General features: G+C 38.4%; 1 protein-coding gene across 12 annotated transcripts in view; it reads left to right on the forward strand.

Annotated features, from left to right (window-relative positions):
* TBC1D15 (TBC1 domain family member 15) overlaps nt 1–17,672 on the forward strand; it is an 80,490-nt gene that overhangs the window by 20,660 nt on the left and 42,158 nt on the right. For 9 of the 12 annotated variants that reach the window (XM_055235747.2, XM_055235746.2, XM_063615077.1 and 6 more), the window contains exons 2-3: nt 9,738–9,836; nt 10,580–10,654. In XM_055235747.2, the coding sequence (XP_055091722.2) occupies nt 9,738–9,836; nt 10,580–10,654 (174 nt within the window). Of the gene's footprint in view, nt 1–9,737; nt 9,837–10,579; nt 10,655–12,304; nt 12,443–17,672 lie in introns of all 12 variants that reach the window. The other 3 variants (XM_063615076.1, XM_063615075.1, XM_055235753.2) reach the window with 2 other exon arrangements.

Raw genomic sequence — 17,672 nt, forward strand, 5'->3', positions numbered from 1 at the left:
GGATGGCTGGGTCAAATGGTATTTCTAGTTCTAGATCCCTGAGAAATCGCCACACTGACTTCCACAATGGTTGAACTAGTTTACAGTCCCACCAACAGTGTAAAAGTGTTCCTATTTCTCCATATCCTCTCCAGCACCTGTTGTTTCCTGACTTTTTAATGATGGCCATTCTAACTGGTGTGAGATGGTATCTCATTGTGGTTTTGATTTGCATTTCTCTGATGGCCAGTGATGATGAGCATTTTTTCATGTGTTTTTTGGCTGCATAAATGTCTTCTTTTGAGAAGTGTCTGTTCATGTCCTTCGCCCACTTTTTGATGGGGTTGTTTTTTTCTTGTAAATTTGTTTGAGTTCATTGTAGATTCTGGATATTAGCCCTTTGTCAGATGAGTAGGTTGCAAAAATTTTCCCATTCTGTAGGTTGCCTGTTCACTCTGATGGTAGTTTCTTTTGCTGTGCAGAAGCTCTTTAGTTTAATTAGATCCCATTTGTCAATTTTGGCTTTTGTTGCCATTGCTTTTGGTGTTTTAGACATGAAGTCCTTGCCCGTGCCTATGTCCTGAATGGTATTGCCTAGATTTTCTTGCAGGATTTTAATGGTTTTAGGTCTAACATTTAAGTCTTTAATCCATCTTGAATTAATTTTTGTATAAGGTGTAAGGAAGGGATCCAGTTTCAGCTTTCTACATATGGCTAGCCAGTTTTCCCAGCACCATTTATTAAATAGGGAATCCTTTCCCCATTTCTTGTTTTTGTCAGGTTTGTCAAAGATCAGATAGTTGTAGAAATGTGGCATCATTTCTGAGGGCTCTGTTCTGTTCCATTGATCTATGTCTCTGTTGTGGTACCAGTACCATGCTGTTTTGGTTACTGTAGCCTTGTAGTATAGTTTGAAGTCAGGTAGCGTGATGCCTCCAGCTTTGTTCTTTTGGCTTAGGATTGACTTGGTGATACGGGCTCTTTTTTGGTTCCATATGAACTTTAAAGTAGTTTTTTCCAATTCTGTGAAGAAAGTAATCGGTAGCTTGATGGGGATGGCATTGAATCTATAAATTACCTTGGGCAGTATGGCCATTTTCACAATATTGATTCTTCCAACCCATGAGCATGGAATGTTCTTCCATTTGTTTGTATCCTCTTTTATTTCATTGAGCAGTGGTTTGTAGTTCTCCTTGAAGAGGTCCGTCACATCCCTTGTAAGTTGGATTCCTAGGTATTTTATTCTCTTTGAAGCAATTGTGAATGGGAGTTCACTCATGATTTGGCTCTCTGTTTGTCTGTGATTGTGATTTTTGTACATTGATTTTGTCTGTGATTGTGATTTTTGTACATTGATTTTGTATCCTGAGACTTTGCTGAAGTTGCTAATCAGCTTAAGGAGATTTTGGGCTGAGACAATGGGGTTTTCTAGATATACAATCATGTCATCTGCAAACAGGGATAATTTGACTTCCTCTTTTCCTAATTGAATACCCTTTATTTCCTTCTCCTGCCTGATTGCTGTGGCCAGAACTTCCAGCACTATGTTGAATAGGAGTGGTGAGAGAGGGCATCCCTGTCTTGTGCCAGTTTTCAAAGGGAATGCTTCCAGTTTTTGCCCATTCAGTATGATATTGGCTGTGGGTTTGTCATAGATAGCTCTTATTATTTTGAGATACGTCCCATCAATACCTAATTAATTGAGAGTTTTTAGCATGAAGGGTTGTTGAATTTTGTCAAAGGCCTTTTCTGCATCTATTGAGATAATCGTGGTTTTTGTCTTTGGTTCTGTTTATATGCTGGATTACATTTATTGATTTGCATATGTTGAACCAGCCTTGCATCCCAGGGATGAAGCCCACTTGATCATGGTGTATAAGCTTTTTGATGTGCTGCTGGATTTGGTTTGCCAGTATTTTATTGAGGATTTTTGCATCAATGTTCATCAAGGATATTGGTCTGAAATTCTCTTTTTTGGTTACGTCTCTGCCAGGCTTTGTTATCAGGACGATGCTGGCTTCATAAAATGTGTTAGGGAGGATTCCCTCTTTTTCTATTGATTGGAATAGTTTCAGAAGGAATGGTACCAGTTCCTCCTTGTACCTCTGGTAGAATTCGACTGTGAATCCATCAGGTCCTGGACTCTTTTTGGTTGGTAAGCTATTGATTATTGCCACAATTTCAGAGCCTGTTATTGGTCTATTTAGAGATTCAACTTCTTCCTGGTTTAGTCTTGGGAGGGTGTATTTGTCGAGGAATTTATCCATTTCTTCTAGATTTTCTAGTTATTTGCATAGAGGTGTTTGTAGTATTCTCTGATGGTAGATTGTATTTCTGTGGGATTGGTGGTGATATCCCCTTTTTCATTTTTTATTGCATCTATTTGATTCTTCTCTCTTTTCTTCTTTATTAGTCTTGCTAGTGGTCTGTCAATTTTGTTGATCTTTTCAAAGAACCAGCTCCTGGATTCATTAATTTTTTGAAGGGTTTTTTGTGTCTCTGTTTCCTTCAGTTCTGCTCTGATTTTAGTTATTTCTAGCCTTCTGCTAGCTTTTGAATGTGTTTGCTCTTGCTTTTCCAGTTCTTTTAATTGTGATGTTAGGGTGTCAGTTTTGGATCTTTCCTGCTTTCTCTTGTGGGCGTTTAGTGCTATAAATTTCCCTCTACACACTGCTTTGAACGTGTCCCAGAGATTCTGGTATGTTGTGTCTTTGTTCTCGTTGGTTTCAAAGAACATCTTTATTTCTTCCTTCATTTCATTATGTACCCAATAGTCATTCAGGAGCAGGTTGTTCAGTTTCCATGTAGTTGAGTGGTTTTGAGTGAGTTTCTTAATCCTGAGTTCTAGTTTGATTGCATTGTGGTCTGAGAGACAGTTTGTTATAATTTCTGTTCTTTTGCATTTGCTGAGGAGAGCTTTACTTCCAACTAAGTGGTCAATTTTGGAATAGGTGTGGTGTGGTGCTGAAAAAAATGTATATTCTGTTGATTTGGAGTGGAGAATTCTGTAGATGTCTATTAGGTCCACTTTGTGCAGAGCTGAGTTCAATTCCTGGATATCCTTTTTAACTTTCTGTCTCGTTGATCTGTCTAATGTTGACAGTGGGGTGTTAAAATCTCCCATTATTATTGTGTGGGAGTTTAAGTCCCTTTGTAGGTCACTGAGGACTTGCTTTATGAATCTGGGTGCTCCTGTGTTGGGTGCATATATATTTAGGATAGTTAGCTCTTCTTGTTGAATTGATCCCTTTACCATTATGTAATGGCCTTCATTGTCTCTTTTGATCTTTGTTGGTTTAAAGTCTATTTTATCAGAGACTAGGATTGCAACCCCTGCCTTTTTTTGTTTTCCATTTGCTTGATAGATCTTCCTCCATCCCTTTATTTTGAGTCTATGTGTGTCTCTGCACGTGAGATGGGTTTCCTGAATACAGCACACTGATGGGTCCTGACTCCTTATCCAGTTTGCCATTCTGTGTCTTTTAATTGGAGCATTTAGCCCATTTACATTTAAAGTTAGTATTGTTATGTGTGAATCTGATCCTGTCATTATGATGTTAGTTGGTTATTTTGCTCATTAGTTGATGCAGTTTCTTCCTAGCCTCGATGGTCTTTACAATTTGGCATGTTTTTGCAGGGGCTGGTACCAGTTGTTCCTTTCCATGTTTAGTGCTTCCTTCAGGAGCTCTTTTAGGGCAGGCCTGGTGGTGACAAAATCACTCAGCATTTGCTTATCTGTAAAGTATTTTATTTCTCCTTCACTTATGGAGCTTAGTTTGGCTGGATATGAAATTCTGGGTTGAAAATTCTTTTCTTTAAGAATGTTGAATATCGGCCCCCACTCTCTTCTGGCTTGTAGAGTTTCTGCTGAGAGATCAGCTGTTAGTCTGATGGGCTTCCCTTTGTGGGTAACCCGATCTTTCTCTCTGGCTGCCCTTAACATTTTTTCCTTCATTTCAACTTTGGTGAATCTGACAATTATGTGTCTTGGAGTTGCTCTTCTCGAGGAGTATCTTTGTGGCGTTCTCTGTATTTCCTGAATCTGAATGTTGGCCTGCCTTGCTAGATTGGGGAAGTTCTCCTGGATAATATCTTGCAGAGTGTTTTCCAGCGTGGTTCCATTCTCTCCGTCATTTTCAGGTACACCAATCAGACGTAGGTTTGGTCTTTTCACATAGTCCCAAATTTCTTGGAGGCTTTGTTCATTTCTTTTTATTCTTTTTTCTCTAAACTTCCCTTCTCGCTTCATTTCATTCATTTCATCTTCCATCACTGATACCCTTTCTTCCAGTTGATCCCATCTGCTACCGAGGCTTCTGCAATCTTCGCGTAGTTCTCGAAACTTGGCTTTCAGCTCCATCAGCTCCTTTAAGCCCTTCTCTCCATTGGTTATTCTAGTTATCCATTCGTCTAATTTTTTTCAAAGTTTTTAACTTCTTTGCTATTATTTTGAATTTCCTCCCGTAGCTCGGAGTAGTCTGATCGTCTGAAGCCTTCTTCTCTCAGCTCGTCAAAGTCATTCTCTGTCCAGCTTTGTTCCATTGCTGGTGAGGAACTGCGTTCCTTTGGAGGAGGAGAGGTGCTCTGCTTTTTAGAGTTTCCAGTTTTTCTGCTCTGTTTTTTCCCCATCTTTGTGGTTTTATCTACTTTTGGTCTTTGATGATGGTGATGTACAGATGGGTTTTTGGTGTGGATGTCCTTTCTGTTTGTTAGTTTTCCTTCTACCAGACAGGACCCTCAGCTGCAGGTCTGTTGGAGTTTACTAGAGGTCCACTCCAGACCCTGTTTGGCTGGGTGTCAGCAGTGGTGGCTGCAGAACAGCGGATTTTCGTGAGACCACAAATTCAGCTGTCTGATAGTTCCTCTGGAAGTTTTGTCTCAGAGGAGTACCTGGCTGAGTGAGGTGTCAGTCTGTCCCTACTGGGGGGTGCCTCCCAGTTAGGCTGCTCGGGGGTCAGGGACCCACTTTAGGAGGCAGTCTGTCCGTTCTCAGATCTCCAGCTGCGTGCTGGGAGAACCACTACTCTCTTCCAAGCTGTCAGTCAGACAGGGACATTTAAGTCTGCAGAGGTTCCTGCTGAATTTTTGTTTGTCTGTGCCCTGCCCCCAGAGGTGGAGCCTACAGAGGCAGGCAGGCCTCCTTGAGCTGTGGTTTGCTCCACCCAGTTGGAGTTTCCTGGTTGCTTTGTTTACCTAAGCAAGCCTGGGCAATGGTGGGCGCCCCTCCCCCAGCCTCGCTGCCACCTTGCAGTTTGATGTCATACTGCTGTGCTAGCAATCAGCGAGACTCCGTGGGCATAGGAGCCTCCGAGCCAGGTGCGGGACACAATCTCCTGGTGTGCCGTTTTCCAGGCCCATTGGAAAAGCACAGTATTAGGGTGGGACTGACCCGATTTTCCAGGTGCCGTCTGTTACCCCTTTCTTTGACTAGGAAAGGGAACTCCCTGACCCCTTGTGCTTCCCGAGTGAGGCAATGCCTCGCCCTGCTTCGGCTCGTGCACAGTGTGCTTCACCGACTGTCCTGCATCCACTGTTTGGCACTCCCTAGTGAGATGAAACCAGTACCTCAAACAGAAATGCAGAAATCACCCGTCTTCTGTGTCGCTCAGTCTGGGAGCTGTAGACCGGAGCTGCTCCTATTCGGCCATCTTGGCTCCACCCGCTGACTCCAAATCGAGAACCGCCCTTAAGTTTTATAAAGTATAAGACTTTGTAAGATTCAGTAGCTATTACAAATTAATAAATTTATTTTATTTGCCATTTCTGGCAGAACTATTACTTTGTATCAGTTAACATCACACCCTTCAAAATTAGAAAGCTAAACATGACTGCTTTCTGAAGACAGTATAAATGTGGTTTTGAATTAGGAGTTTTGGGATGTATAATTTGTTCCTCAAAAAGGGCTGAAGAGTTGAGGAACACAGAATACGGAATGAGTGCAGCTTTGACTTTTTTTTTTTGTTTTCACTTGAAACAGAGTCTTGCTCTGTCTCCCAGGCTGGAGGGCAGTAGTGCGATCTCAGCTCACTGCAAGCTCCCCCTCCTGGGTTCACACCATTCTCCTGCCTCAGCCTCCCGAGTAGCTGGGACTACAGGCACCCACCACCAGGCCTGTCTAATTTTTTCTATTTTTTAGTAGAGACGAGTTTTCACCGTGTTAGCCAGGACGGTCTCGATCTCCTCACCTCGTAATCCACCCACCTTGGCCTCCCGAAGTGGTGGGATTACAGGCGTGAGCCGTCGCGCCCGGCCAGCTTTGAGTTTTTTGTAAGGTGTCTGTCACTTTAATTCTTATTGTGTTCCCAGCTAAACTACTTAGGAAACTCTCAACTTTTTCTTAAGTGAAAAAAAATAGGCAACACTTAACCAACAAATGTAAGAGGAAGAGTTGCTTAATGTGCCTAAATAAGGTAAAGTGTTTTGTTTGATTGTATAGGGTTCACCTCATTAAGGTTCTAGAATCTCTTTAGTGTTAATGGTATCATAGAACCTTAGATTGCATTGTTAATGATAGCAAGCTTTTCTTGCCAAATTAGTGTCTCTTTTTCCACTATGAGAATTAGGAAGTTCCCGACTATTCTACTAGCTGAGTCTTATGTGAAAATATGCTGAAGTGTTATTTCTGAGTATGTCTCTGATCCATTTGTCACAAAAACTTGAGAATATTTTTTCTCAATATCTTTTTTAAAATAAATTTTATTACATTTGAGGTTTACAACATATTATGGGATACATACAGATAGTAAAATGGTTACTATAGTGAATTAGATTAACATATTTGTCGTCTCACATAGTTACTTTTTTGTGACAACAGCAGCTAAAATCTACTTATTTAACTGGAGGATAGCATTATGCTACGTGAAAAAAGCAGATACGGAAGGAAAAATAATCGTAGGATTTCACTTATATGTGGAATATGTATAATAAAAAAACAACTCAGGGCTGGGTGCTGTGGCTCATGCCTGTAATCCCAGCACTTTGGGAGGCCAAGGTGGGCAGATCACCTGAGGTCAGGAGTTTGAGACCAGCCTGGCCAACATGGTGAAACCCCATCTCTACTAAAAACACAAAAATTAGTCGGGCATGATGGTGCGTGCTTGTAATCCCAGCTACTCGGGAGGCTGAGGCAGGAGAATCACTTGAACCTGGGAGGCGAAGGTTCCAATGAGCTGAGATCATGCCACTGCACTCCAGCCTGGGCGACAGAGCAAAACTCTGTCTCAAAAAAAAAACTCAAGTACAGAGAATTAAACAGTGGTTACCACTACTCAGGGTTGCTAGGAAATGGAGAGATGTAGGTCAAAGGATAGAAAATAGATACATATGATGAACAAGTCTAGAGATCTAATGTACAACATGCAGACTAAAGTTAATAAAATTATATTGCAAAAGGTGGAGGTTTAAGGGATTTCTTTTCCATAACCTTTTCATTTTTTTTTTTTTTGTGTGTGTTCCTAGGTATGATCATCTGGTTCACTCTCCTGTTTTATAAATTGATAAACTGAAGTCTAGAAAATTTAGTTTATACTTCTGGACTTTCCTTTTTTCATGTCACTCTTTAAAATTATTTTTAAATATATGACTATATTTTCACTTTGAAATATTCAAATAAATCAGAGGCATTAACATAGAAAGTTAACAGTTCCTGTTTCAGCCTTTTCTCATCATACTCTCCCGAAGTAGTCTTTGTTAATAGCTTAAAGTATCCTCCCAGAATTTGTTCTGTATATTTCACACAGATAGAAACTTTATAAAAGTGTAAATGTCAGCATACTATATATACATGATGATTTTTCTGTGTGCATTGTCTGTTTCCCCATCCATTTAATCAGCCTCATCCTTTAACTCCTGAATAGTATCCCCCAAAGAATGGATATCCCAGGATATATTTGATAATTTTCCTATTTGTGGATGTTTAGATGCATACCCTCCCTTTCCTCCTCCCCTTCTGCTTCTCCTCCCTCTAAAATTATAAATAATACTGCTGTGAATATTCTTATGCATATTTTGTGCATATATCTATAGGCTTTAAAATTTTTCATCTCTGTACAAACAGTATAGAATTGTCTCCCACCCTTTCTCAGCTCATCCTATCCCCATGTAAGCTGTTTACATGCTGGTTTGATGCTTAGCAACTATTTCAGTAAAGGCTATCTTACTTAGGTTTTTGAAATCAAAACTTCCCTGGTGATCTTAATTACTTAAAAGACTCTTTCCTGACATAAGTCCATATCACGGTTGATTAACATAACAAACCCAAGAGAGAGGCAGTAAAAGTAATGTGGAACCTTTATATTGTAGTGGCTAAGAGCGCAGTTTTCTGTTGTCAGACTCCCTGGGTTTCAGTTTCACCACCGGTTATTATTTGCCTCATTTGGGCAGTTATTTCACCACTTTCAGTTTTCTTATTCACACAAATGGGCTTCTCATCCCAATGATGCAGTCGAATGTGGTTATATAATCTGTGGTTTAGGGTGGTTGTAAGGATTAAGTTACAACATAAGGAGTTCCTAGTGTATAAGTGTTCCGTAAATGTTAGCTAAAAACAGGAAGATACATACCTCTTTACATTTATGAATGAAGGAGTGATAGACTCTGATAGTGCTTGTCTTGCATTGCTGGCCCATGATATTCTGAAGACTAATATTAATAAAAGGTCTACAGAAATAGAATAATATACTCTATTGACCAGACTTATATATGTCAAAAGTTCTTAGGTCTAGAAGTGACTGTTTTTTACTTATTTTCATAATTAAAAAAATTTTAAATGGTTTGAAATGGGTCTCAAGAATGGAATCTCAATTTATAACATTATGTCTATGAAAAATGAGGCTTAACCTTAAATGTTTAAACTTACTTAGGAGTTAACTTAAGTCTCCCCTATATTCCCATAGGAATTTATTCAAGGATTATGTCTTTATCATCTTCATGTACTTTTAGTCTTTTATGTGCTTTTTACATACAGAAGCACTCAGTTAATATTGTGAAATTGAATTAGTTTAGTCATTTCTAGGAGTCTCCATCACTACTATGTTTATTTTTGTTCTCATCACTACTCTTTAAAATTCCTGTATTATTTCCCAAATTTCTATGCCATGGTGTTTCAAAAACACGCCAAAATGATCTTACAGTAAAAATGTGCTATTATGGGAATAGTTAGACAGGATTGATTCCTCATTGTGTTTCATTTGTTCTTCTTCTTAGATATTTTCAAGTGCATTCTCAGTTCGAGCTCAGTATTTTCCTTAATGCCCATGAAAAAAAATACTAATTTTTTTGATTTTTTAGAGAGATGAGTTCTTGCAGTATTGTCCAGGCTGGAGTGCAGTGGCTATTCACAGGTGCAATCATAGCACCCTACAACCTTGAACTCTTGGGCTCAAGCCCAGCCTCCCAAGTAGTTGGGGCTACTGGCATGTGCCACTGCATCTGGCGAAAAATATAAATTTTAAGTGGAATTTAAATATTGAGACTTGTTGCAGTTAGTCTGACATCTTTGTTTACGTGGAGGATCAAGATTGTGATTATCACAAATCTGATAAACTTTCATACATTAACAAAGCAGAATTAATTCCAGTTTATGTTTGCTTGATTGAAGTGCTGTTAACTCTGAGAGGTATTTTTTTAAATAATACATTTATGTATGAAATAATCAGAAACTTGGCCAAGTATGATAAGAAAATATATCTTAATATTTTAACATGTTAACATAGTACTCAACAGAAATTATGTGATTAACTTTATTTTTACTGTTTTAGATTATATATGAACAAGAAGGAGTATATATTCACTCATCTTGTGGAAAGACCAATGACCAAGACAGCTTGATTTCAGGAATATTACGTGTTTTAGAAAAGGTAAGTTTCTAGTAAATGATTTTATTTAATAATAGTTTCTGGTAGTGATACATCTTTGGAGAATTATCAGAAAGTTTGAATTTCATGTGTAAGTTACAATTATGTAATTGAACAGTAATTGTAAATTTAATACCAAAATGATATAATAGTCAAACACACTCCTTGACTTATGATGGGGTTATGTCTTGATAAACCCATCATAAATTGAAGATATTGTTTATCAAAAACGCATTTAATACACCTAACTTACTGGACATCATAGCTTAATTTCCTTAAATGTGTTCAGAACACTTACATTAGCCTACAGTTGGGCAAAATTATCTAACATAAAGCATGTTTTATAATCAAGTATCATGGAGTATATTGAATACTGTGCTGAAAGTGAAAAACAATGTTTCTGTGGTTACTTGAAGTATGATTTCTACTGCATGTGCATTGCTTTTATGCCATCCTATTACAAAAAAATCCTGAGTCAAACCATCATGAGTCAGGAACCGTCTGTACTTTAGATAAAATGACATGGAATATTCTAAAACCTACGTAGAAGTTGTAGCAATATAAATTTTTCATAATGAAAAGTAGGCAGAATTTGAAAAATCTATAACATTTTTGATTTACATATGATATTAGCATATTTAAAAAGTAGATATTTAAGAGGCTGAAATTTTATTTTGGGTTCAGGGAATAAAATAAGAATAACATATTGCTGAATATTAAATATACTTCATAATTTCTTTTTCTAGGATGCCGAAGTAATAGTGGACTGGAGACCATTGGATGATGCATTAGATTCCTCTAGTATTCTCTATGCTAGAAAGGTATTTAAGAAAAAAATGTGTTACTAAGGGAATGCCATTTAAAAAATAACAGTATTATTCGTATATAATTCACATACCATAAAATGCATCCTTTTAAAGCATACAATTCAGTGGTTTTTAGTATATTTACAGAGTTGTGCAGCCATCCACCAGTATCTAATTTTAGAACATTTTCATCACCCTCCAGAACTCTTATCAGCAGTTACCCCTCATTTCACTTACTTTCAGTCACTGGCAATCACTAATCTACTTTCTATCTCTAAGGATTTGCCTATTCTAGACATTTCATATAAATGGAGTCATGTAATAATGTAGTTTGTTTTTTGTGACTGGCTTCTTTCACTTTGCATAAGGTTTTCAAGGTTCATCCGTGTTATATAGCATGTATGGTCCTTTTGTTTTTGATGAATAATATTGTGTATACTGTTGTATAATAGTGTATATATCACAGTTTTATTCGTCAGTTGATGGACATTTGGGTTGTTTTCACTTTGGGGCTAATATATATAATGCTGCTGTGAGCATTCATGTGCAGGTTTTTGTGTGAACATGTTTTTATTTCTCTTGAGTATATACCTAGGAGTAGAATTACTGGGTTTCATAATTCTGTGTTTAACATTTGGGGGAACTGCCAAACTTTTGCAGAGCAGCTGCATCATTTTCTAATCCAGCAATATATGAGGATTCCAATTTCTCTATATCCTCATCAACACTTGTTATTATCTTTTTAATTTTAGTAAACCTAGTGGATTTGAAGTTCTGTTTGCTTCCTAGGGCTACTGTAAACAAATCATCGCAAACTGGGTGGCTTAGAACAGTCTTAATTTATTGTCTCTCAGTTCTGGAGACTAGAAGTCAGCAATCAAGGTATTAGCAGGATTGGTTTCTTCTGAGGGCTGTTAGGGAGAATCTGTTTGTTGCCTGTCTACTAATTTCTAGTAGCCTCAGACATTCCTTGGTTTGTAGATAGTGTCCTCTGTGTGTTTTCACATCATCTTCCATCTGTTCATGTCTATCTCTCTGTTAATCCCCTTTTTATAAGGACATTAGTCATACTGGATGAGGGCCTATCCTGATAATCTCATTTTAACTTGATTACTTGTGTTAAGACCCTATTTCCATTAGGTTGGTACAAAGGTAATTGAGGTCTTTGACATTGCTTTAATGGCAAAGACCACAATTGCTTTTGCACCAGCCTAACAAATCGGGTCACATTCTGAGGTAATGGGAGTTAGGATGTTAATTTATCTTTTTGGGAGGGGGCAGCACAATTCAAACCATAACTGAAGTTGTATGTCGTTGTGGTTTTAGTTTATATTTTCCTAATGACTAATGATGTTGAACATCTTTTCATGGGATTATTGGCCATGTGGTGTATACACTGTCCTTTGGTATCTGTGGGGTATTGGTTCTATTCGATGTAGCATAGTACTTGGTGCACGGCAAATTTGAGTTTTACCTTTTGGAAGTTTGTGGAATTTTTTTTTCCTGAATATTTTAGATTCCAGGTTTGTTGAATCCACAGATACAGAACCCATGGCTATTGGAGGGCCAACTGTATCTTCTTTGGAGAAATGCCTGTTCTAAATCTTTTGCCCATTTATTTATTTATTTATATTTACTTTTTTTTTTTTTTTTTTTTTGAGACAGAGTCTTTCTCTGTCGCCCAGGCTGGAGTGCAGTGGTGCGATCTCAGCTCATTGTAGCCTCTACCTCCCAGGTTCAAGCAATTCTCATGCCTCAGCCTTCCAAGTAGCTGGGATTACAGGTTCCTGCCACCATGCCCAGGTAAGTTTTGTATTTTTAGTAGAGATGGAGTTTCACCATGTTGGCCAGGCTGGTCTCGAACTCCTGACCTGAGGTGATCTTCCCACCTCTGCCTCCCAAAGTGCTGAGATTACAGGCTTGAGCCACTGTGCCTGTCCTTGCCCATGTAGTTATATGTCTTTTATTTTTGAGACAGGGTCTTGCTCTGTTGCCCAGGCTGGAGTGCATGGTGTGATCTCGGCTCACTGCAACCTCTGCCTCCTGGCCCAAGCGATCCGCCTGCCTCAGCCTCCCGAATAGCTGGGACTACAGGCGCATGCCACCATGCCTGGCTAATATTTATATTTTTTTGTAGAGACAGGGTTTCAGCATGTTGGCCAGGCTGGTCTCAAACTCCTGAGCTCAAGCAATCTGCCCGCCTTGGCCTCCCAAAGTGATGGCATTACAGGGTAGTTACTTGTCTTTTTATTGTTGAGTTGTAAGAATTCTTTATATATTCTGGATATAAATTTCTCATCAGATGTGTAATTTGCGGACATTTTTTCCCGTATGGTGGACTGTTTTTTCACTTTCTTTTGGGTGTGCTTTGAAGCACAAACAGTTTTAATTTTCATGAAGTCAAGTTTATCTATTTTTTTCTTTTGTTGCCTGTGCTTTTGGCGTGTCATATCCAGGAAACCAGTGCCTAACTCAGGATTATAAAGATACTGCTGTTCTTCTGAGTTTTATAGTTTTAGCTCTTACGTTTAGATTGGCGATTTGTTTTTTTTTCTTTCTTCTTCCCTTTCCCTCCCTTCTCCTCGCTTCCACATCAAGTCTCCATCACCTGAGTAATGTACATTATACCCATTAAGTAATTTCTCATGTATGGTCCATTTTGAGTTAATTTTTGTGTTATGATGTAAGATAAGGAATCATTTGAACAGATTTTTTAATTAAATGGTTGTACTTCTAATTCTGTTATGTTTTTGTGCTTTTCACATGTGTCTGTTCAATATTTTCTCATAATTTTTTATTAAAGGTTTTATTTTTATTTATTTATTTATTTATTTATTTATTTATTTTTGAGGCAGAGTCTCATTCTGTCACCCAGGCTGGAGTGCCGTGGCATGATCTTGGCTCACTGCAATCTCCACCTCCTGGGTTCAAGCGATTTTTCTGCCTCAGCCGCTCGAGTAGCTGGGACTACAGGCATGCGTCTCCACACCTGGCTAATTTTTTGTATTTTCAGGAGAGACGGGGTTTCACCATACTGCTGGTCTCGATCTCCTGACCTCGTGATCCGCCTGCCTCGGCCTCCCAAAGTGCAGGGATTACAGGCGTGAGACACTACACCTAGCCCTAAAGATTTTATTATTTATAAAATTCATTCTAATTCAAATTATACATTTTCCTACATAAATTCTGGGTTTTAGAAGGTTTATTATGGAAAACAGAGGTATTTCACTTTTCCACCAAATTTTCCATCTCCCAAGGCAATCATAAACCTTAGCTGTTTTTTTGATTAGTTATAGCCCTGTGTCTAAATAACATTCTTCTAACACTACTATTTTTTTTTCCAATTTACACATTGTGTGTTGACTCCTCACTGTGGAAGGTAGGGAGTTAGCTCTGTTTTATCTATGAATCACCTTGAAACTCTTGCTCAGTTGTCTACATTTCTTCTCAGAATATTTAAACACATAGATTGTCTTCTAATTTCGTTTTCTTAGATACTCTTTTCCTAGAGCCTTCTCACAGGCTTATCCTGGACTGATTGCTCTCTTAGTTTGCAGTGCAGCAGCTTTCCTGGGGGTTCTTTTTTGCCTCTTTTCCATATTTTAATCCCTCTGTTTTCTGTATCCCATGCCAACCTCTGTTTTGATTTATTCCTTGTTTTGGTGCAGCTCCAGGGCTTCCTGAGAAAAAGAGTGCATGGGAACAAAAACATTTCTTTCTTTTTTTTTTTTTTTTTAAAGACTTGGCCTTATTCTGAATTGGCCTGGCAGGCCGAGAATTACAGTTTGAAGGTAAATTTTCCCGTGGATTTTTTTTTTTTGAAGTTTTTTTGTTTTGTTTTTTTGAGACAGAGTCTCTCTCTGTCTCCCAGGCTGGAGTGCAGTGGTAGGATCTCCGCTCACTGCAACCTCTGCCTCCTGGATTCAAGTGATTCTCTTGCCTCAGCCTCCGGAGTAGCTGGGACTACAGGTGTGTGCCACCACACCCGAGTAGTTTTTGTATTTTTAGTAGAGGCAAGGTTTCACCATGTTGGCCAGGCTGGTCTCGAATCCCTGACCTCAAGTGATCTGCCCACCTCAGCCTCCCAAAGTGCTGGGATTACAGACGTGAGCCACTGCGCCTGGCTGTTTTTGAAGTTTTGCCCCAGGTTTTCTACTTTCCTTTATTGATGTTAAGTCTAATGCATTCTAATTCCTGATCCCATGTTATGTGTGTTTATTTGTTTTTTTGTTTTAAACCTCTGTAGAAGCTTTTAATTATTGTCTTTTTGTTTCTGGTTTTACGTTCTGGTTATGTGCCTTTGTGGATTTGTTTTTATAATACATTGTGCTGGGTACTTGATGAGCTCTTTTAATATGGAAACTTCTGTCTTTTTTTTTTAATTCTGGGAAATATTTTTGATTTATTTTAGTGATGATTTCTTCCCCATTTTCTGTTTTCTTTCTGGAACTCTACAATTTCTGGACTGGTCCTGTAATTTTAAAATCTTTTCTTTCCTATTTATTTTCTTTCTTTCTTTCTTTCTTTCTTTCTTTCTTTCTTTCTTTCTTTCTTTCTTATTTATTTATTGGTCTGTACTATTTTCTAGGAAATTCACTTTTCTATTGCCTTTTTCATTTTTTGCTATGATTTCATTACTAAGACATCTTTCTTGTTCTGAGTGTCCTCGTGTCCCCTTTTAAAGGAATAGCATTAGCATTCTGTTCTTTGTGGTTGTAATATATTTTCTTATTACTGAGGAGTTTAAGGATAGCTAAGTTCTTAGATGTTCTTCATCTCCCTATGTAGTCCATTTCCAACTCTAGTGACCTTTTGCCCCGCCCCCACTCATTTCATTTGAACTCTGTTTTCTGTAGATAACTTGTCTTTGATGTTCGTTGCTTATGTAGTGTGGGGCTTCATATTTAACAAATTTAAGAGCAGATGCACAACAGTGATATTCTCTGTAGGTATGGATAGGCCTGGTAATAGTGAGACTCTTCCTGGGGTGCATGGCTAAGCTGTTTCCTTGGAGAATCCCTAATGTCAAAATCCACGTCTTTTGGGGCTAGTAGATTTGAGAAGAATCTGCAGATTCCTGCCTGGAAAGGGTAAGCTTGGATGGCAGTATTCTGGCAAATGAGTGGAGAAAAAGGGCTGGGAGTCTTGCCAACTTCTTTGTATAGGTTGATTTTCAATTAATTCTCCTGATTTCAGTACATCATTCCTTTGCTCATTGTGCTTGATTTTTCCTAATTTAGATATAAATGATGTTTTCCAAAACTCCAGCCTTTTGGACTTAGTTGTCCTATCTTCAGGTTGACCTTTAATCCTTATTTCCCTGATTATTGGCATGACCTACCAATTTGAGCCTTTTTGTATGCAGAGTTGGTAGGGGGAAGTAGATAGAAGTCAGAGAGAGAGGTGGGGAACAGAGTACTCTTGTAGATGCTTCTTAGCTTTCCTCACTACTGACGATAGGGTTAATAGGGATGGTGATGAGGGTTTTTTTTTTTTTCTTCTTCTTTTTTGGAGAAGGAGTCTCTCTCTTTCATCCAGCCTGGAGTGCAGTGGTGCGATCTCGGCTCACTGCAATCTCTGCCTCCTGAGTTCAAGCAATTCTGGTGCCCCAGCCTCCCAAGTAGCTGGGATTACAGGCACCCTCTACCACTCCCAGCTAATTTTTGTATTTTTAGTAGAGACGGGGTTTTGCCATGTTGTCCAGGCTTGTCTCAAACTCCTGACCTCAAGTGATCCACCTACCTTGGCCTCCCAAAGTGCTGGGATTACAGGCATGAGCTACTGCACCCGGCCTGAGGGTTGATTTAAAAAAAAACTCGTCAAACAAGAAATGACATTTGAGGAAGGAACTGGAAGAAAAAACAATCTATTTTATAATTTCGTTTGTTCGGTTTCCCTACTGTTTTTTAGTCTGTTTCTATTTCTTACATCTTAATTTTTCTTGTGCCTTTATAGTTTCTTTTCATTCTTATTAATTTTCCTTTTCCCTTTTAAAAAAGAATTATACTATCGACACATGAATACAATCCTGTTACAAAAGTTCAAGTAATAGAAAGTTGAAGCCCTGCTTGACTAGAGTCTTTTCCCTTACCTGTCTCTGTCTCTCTCTCTCTCTCTTTTTTTTTTTTTTTGAGACGCTGTTTTTCTGTTGTCACCCAGGCTGGAGTGCAATGGCGCAATCTTGGCTCACTGCAACCTCTGACTCCTGGGTTCGAGCGATTCTTCTGCCTCAGCCTCTCGAGTAGCTGGGATTACAGGAATATACCACCTTGTCTGGCTAACTTTTTTTCTATTTTTTGTAGAGACAGAGTTTTACCATGTTGGCCAGGCTGGTCTGAAACTCCTGACCTCAGGTGATCCACCCGCTTCGGTCTCCCAAAGTGTTGGGATTACAGGTGTGAGCCACCTCGCTCGGCCTCCCTTACCTGTCTCTGTTTAATGTATATTTTTCCAGACTTTTACCTGTATGCATTTTATTTTTGTGTATGTATATGTTTAGAAAGACCTGGTTTGTCCTCCTGTGTCAGTAGTAATGAGCACTGTCATCAGCAGTGTGAGATGGTCCATTTCCTCACGTTGTCTTCCATATTTGATAATTATCTTTTTTAATTGAATGGGGCAAAAAATAGAAATCTGTCAACTTGCTTTTCATTGTTACTGAAGTTTGACATCTTTCTATGTTTATTACATTATATTTCTTCTTCTTTGACTTGCCTATTCATACCATTTGCTTGTTTTTCTGTTTTGATATTGGTCTATTTCTAAATAAATTGATAGGAGTTGTTTTGTAATTTGGATGTTTTTCTTTTGTTATATATTTTAGAAAAATGTTCTAGTTGCGCTATCTTTAGCTTATATATGGTGTCTTGTTGTATAGAAATTAAATTTTTGATTTACTCAAACCATATTGCATTTTAGACTTTTGGTTTTATTATCTTTAAAAATGGAAAATTCTAAGAACTACACATGTGAATCTGTTGCTTTTAGCTAATTTTGATTGCCTATAAGAAATTATACAACCATTGATGGCTTA

The sequence above is a fragment of the Symphalangus syndactylus genome, chromosome 13, assembly GCF_028878055.3.
Source record: "Symphalangus syndactylus isolate Jambi chromosome 13, NHGRI_mSymSyn1-v2.1_pri, whole genome shotgun sequence".
Lineage (NCBI taxonomy): Eukaryota > Metazoa > Chordata > Mammalia > Primates > Hylobatidae > Symphalangus > Symphalangus syndactylus.